The 2,901-nt window shown below is 70.4% G+C and overlaps 1 protein-coding gene across 1 annotated transcript in view; it reads left to right on the top strand.

Annotated features, from left to right (window-relative positions):
- Positions 1-2,386: 2,386 nt before the first annotated feature.
- The window catches only part of GPR153 (G protein-coupled receptor 153), a 6,507-nt gene continuing 5,992 nt past the window's right edge, over positions 2,387-2,901 (top strand). The window contains exon 1 of the mRNA XM_012722051.1: positions 2,387-2,856. Coding sequence (XP_012577505.1) covers positions 2,501-2,856 — 356 coding nt within the window. The 5' untranslated portion in view covers positions 2,387-2,500. The remainder of the gene's footprint in view (positions 2,857-2,901) is intronic.

Genomic DNA, 2,901 nt, shown 5'->3' with positions numbered 1-2,901 from the left:
GGCGGTGCGGGGCGCAGGCCCGCCGCGAGCCCGGAGGGCGCAGTCGGAGCCCGGGGAATCCTTTCAAGTTCTGGGTTCTCTTTGTTGCGCAATAGAGCCCTGCGGCCGCGCGGCCTCATTGGCCCACGCCCGTGACGTCACGCGGCCTGGCCCCGCCCGCAGACCCCGCGAGCGAGTTTTCTGGGCCGGGGTGAGGCGCGCAGCTTCGCCCTCGGCGCCCCGGGGCGGTGGGGCGCGGGGGCAGAGGGTCTCTGGTTTCCGCGGGGAGGGGGGTCCCACCCTGAAGTGCTTCGTGCGCACTTTGGGCTCGAGGCAGGAGAAACTTCCCCGCAGGGGGCGGTAGCACCCCGGGTGCGGACCGGACCCCACCTGCCGGTGGACACCCCACCGGCCGGAGCGCGGCCTGGGTCCGCTCCTCCCGGTGGGCAGTGCACGGCAGCTGTGATCCCGCACCGGCCCCGGGAGGGGGCAGCCGGCGCGCAGCCAGCCCCCTCGTGCACTGGGAGACTGTCCCCTCCCCACCCCGGCCAGCCACATTCTGCTTCCAGGAGGGCCAGGCTCCGGCCCGGCCTGCCCAGCTCCGAGCCTGGCGTTTCCAGCAGCGGTGTGGGCACAGGGGGCCCCGTTCTCCAGCACCCTGGGGTTTGAGCGCCCGGATTCCCCCTGAGCAGGCGCATAATAAACTGCGGAATGGCTTCACCTCGCTCGCCTCTGCTCGGGTGCTGCTACAGTGGGGGCGCTGGCAGCTGCTGTCACATGTAGTGGGGTGCCCGCTGGGAGGAGGCCCTGTGCAAAGGAGATGCACCCCCTCCCCGCGTCACCCCGGCCCCCCGAGCCGCGCCCTGCGGGCCGTCATTAAGCTGGATGGTGGCAGAGCTGGTGACGCCGTCCTGTGAATGACACGCGGGCAGAACCTGGGCTCGCCGGCGGACAGCACTGCGGGGCATCTGCGGGCAGGCCGCCGCCTGGGGGCTGACCACAGCCGGTTCTGCGCTGGGCGTGTACACGTAGCGTCCCACACTGCCTGCTCTGGGTCTCCGAGGTGCCCCCTCCCTGCTCCCACTTTCTGGCTGGGGTAACTGTCCCCCATGTGTCTGAGGGTCCTTCACGTCCAATTTCAGTGTCCTGAGCCTCGGGGTCAGATGGCCCAGAGTGGACAGGGCAACACAGGTTGCTGTCCAGCACCTGCTGCGTCCAGCCCCGCCGGAGGCCTTCCCCTGTCAAGCCTGGCTCCCTTGACTGAGTGAGGAAACTGAGGCCGGCTTGGGACAGGCAGTCACTGGTGGGGGGTGGGGGTGCATTCTGGCAGGTCGCTGGCCCACTCTGTGTGGCTGTGGGTGCTGTGTGCTGAGGAGGGTGGCTGGTGGGGGTACCACAGGGCCACACTGGCCAGGCGGGAAGGGGCGGCTGCTCTGCAAAGCAGAAGCCTCGTGGTTAGGAAGCGCTGCCCAGCCTGAGCCCCCCCAGCTCCGAGGAGGCCTTCGAGGGGCACTAGGGGTCAAGCATAGATGCTTCTACTGGGCCGCGGTCTGGGCAGGCCCATGGCAGGGCGTGAAGCTGAGTGAGACGTCCTCGGAGGGCCCTCGGTGTCCAGGGAGGGCAGGCCGCAGCCACGACGACAGATCTCTGGGCAACGAGGCAGCCGGCCCCGGCACGGGGCTGGCAGGGGGCCCCAGCCCAAGCTGGACGCAGTCCCGGGGGGTCACGAGGCTGGGTCTGGCAGGACAGGGCCCCTCCCCGACGGTGTCTGCTGCCCGGTGTCTGGCTGCTGCCCACAGGCGGTCAGCACACCCTCCTCTGGGTCAGATCTGCTCCCCAGACTGTCTCGGGGCCCAGACGGCCCAAGGCTTTGGAGCAAAACACCCACTTCCCCAAAGCACCCTCGTGGGCATCCCAGGGCTCAGAGAGGAGGCACGTGGCCAACCCTGGCCCCAGAGGTGGCATCGCTGCCCCATGACGGGGGAGGACGTGGCAGACGGCGGGAGCTTGATTTGACCCTGTGATTATGCCAGGGTCTGCCGGCCATGGAGCCAGCTGGGGGTTGGCCCAGGAGGACTTGGGGGTGGGGGCGGTTCATGGGCTTCTGGATCCAAGCGCAGCCAGGGCTCTGTGGCGTGCTGCGGGCCCCGCCTGGCCGGTCCCCTGAGGGTGCCGGTGGCCGGGAGGAGACCCAGATTCCACACCTTGCCCAGAGGGCACAAGCCCCCTCCCCTCCCTGGTGCCCAGTCTTGGGCCGGAGGCCCAGGGGTGCAGAGGTGGGAGGGCAGCCCACCTCGGCCGAGCGGACAGGTCACGGCCCCAGCAGCTCCCGGCCCGCGCTGTACCGGGGGGTCACGGGGCTTCGCGCTGTACCTGGGGGGTCACGGGGTGCCCACTGCTCCCCTGCTGCAGGTGCTCGCGGTCCCTGGCGTCCCCCAGCTGCTGCGTGTGAGGCCACTGCCCCCCGTCGAGTCCTGGACCAGGAGGATGCCCGGGCCGCCGGCCAGCTCCCGTCTGCACCATGAGTGAGGAGCGGCGGCTGCCGGGCAGTGCGGTGGGCTGGCTGGCCTGTGGGGGCCTCTCCCTGCTGGCCAACGCCTGGGGCATCCTCAGCGTGGGCGCCAAGCAGAAGAAGTGGAAGCCGCTGGAGTTCCTGCTGTGCACGCTGGCGGCCACGCACATGCTGAACGTGGCCGTGCCCATCGCCACCTACTCCGTGGTGCAGCTGCGGCGGCAGCGCCCCGACTACGAGTGGAACGAGGGCCTCTGCAAGGTCTTCGTGTCCACATTCTACACGCTCACCCTGGCCACCTGCTTCTCCGTCACCTCCCTCTCCTACCACCGCATGTGGATGGTGCGCTGGCCCGTCAACTACCGGTGAGCCCGGGCGCACGCGGGCGCCCTCGGCTGCGCTGCGCCCGC

Source organism: Condylura cristata, unplaced genomic scaffold, assembly GCF_000260355.1.
Source record: "Condylura cristata isolate star-nosed mole 26May11 unplaced genomic scaffold, ConCri1.0 scaffold00008, whole genome shotgun sequence".
NCBI classification, from domain to species: Eukaryota; Metazoa; Chordata; class Mammalia; order Eulipotyphla; family Talpidae; genus Condylura; species Condylura cristata.
This window is presented reverse-complemented; position numbering and strand designations above follow the sequence as displayed.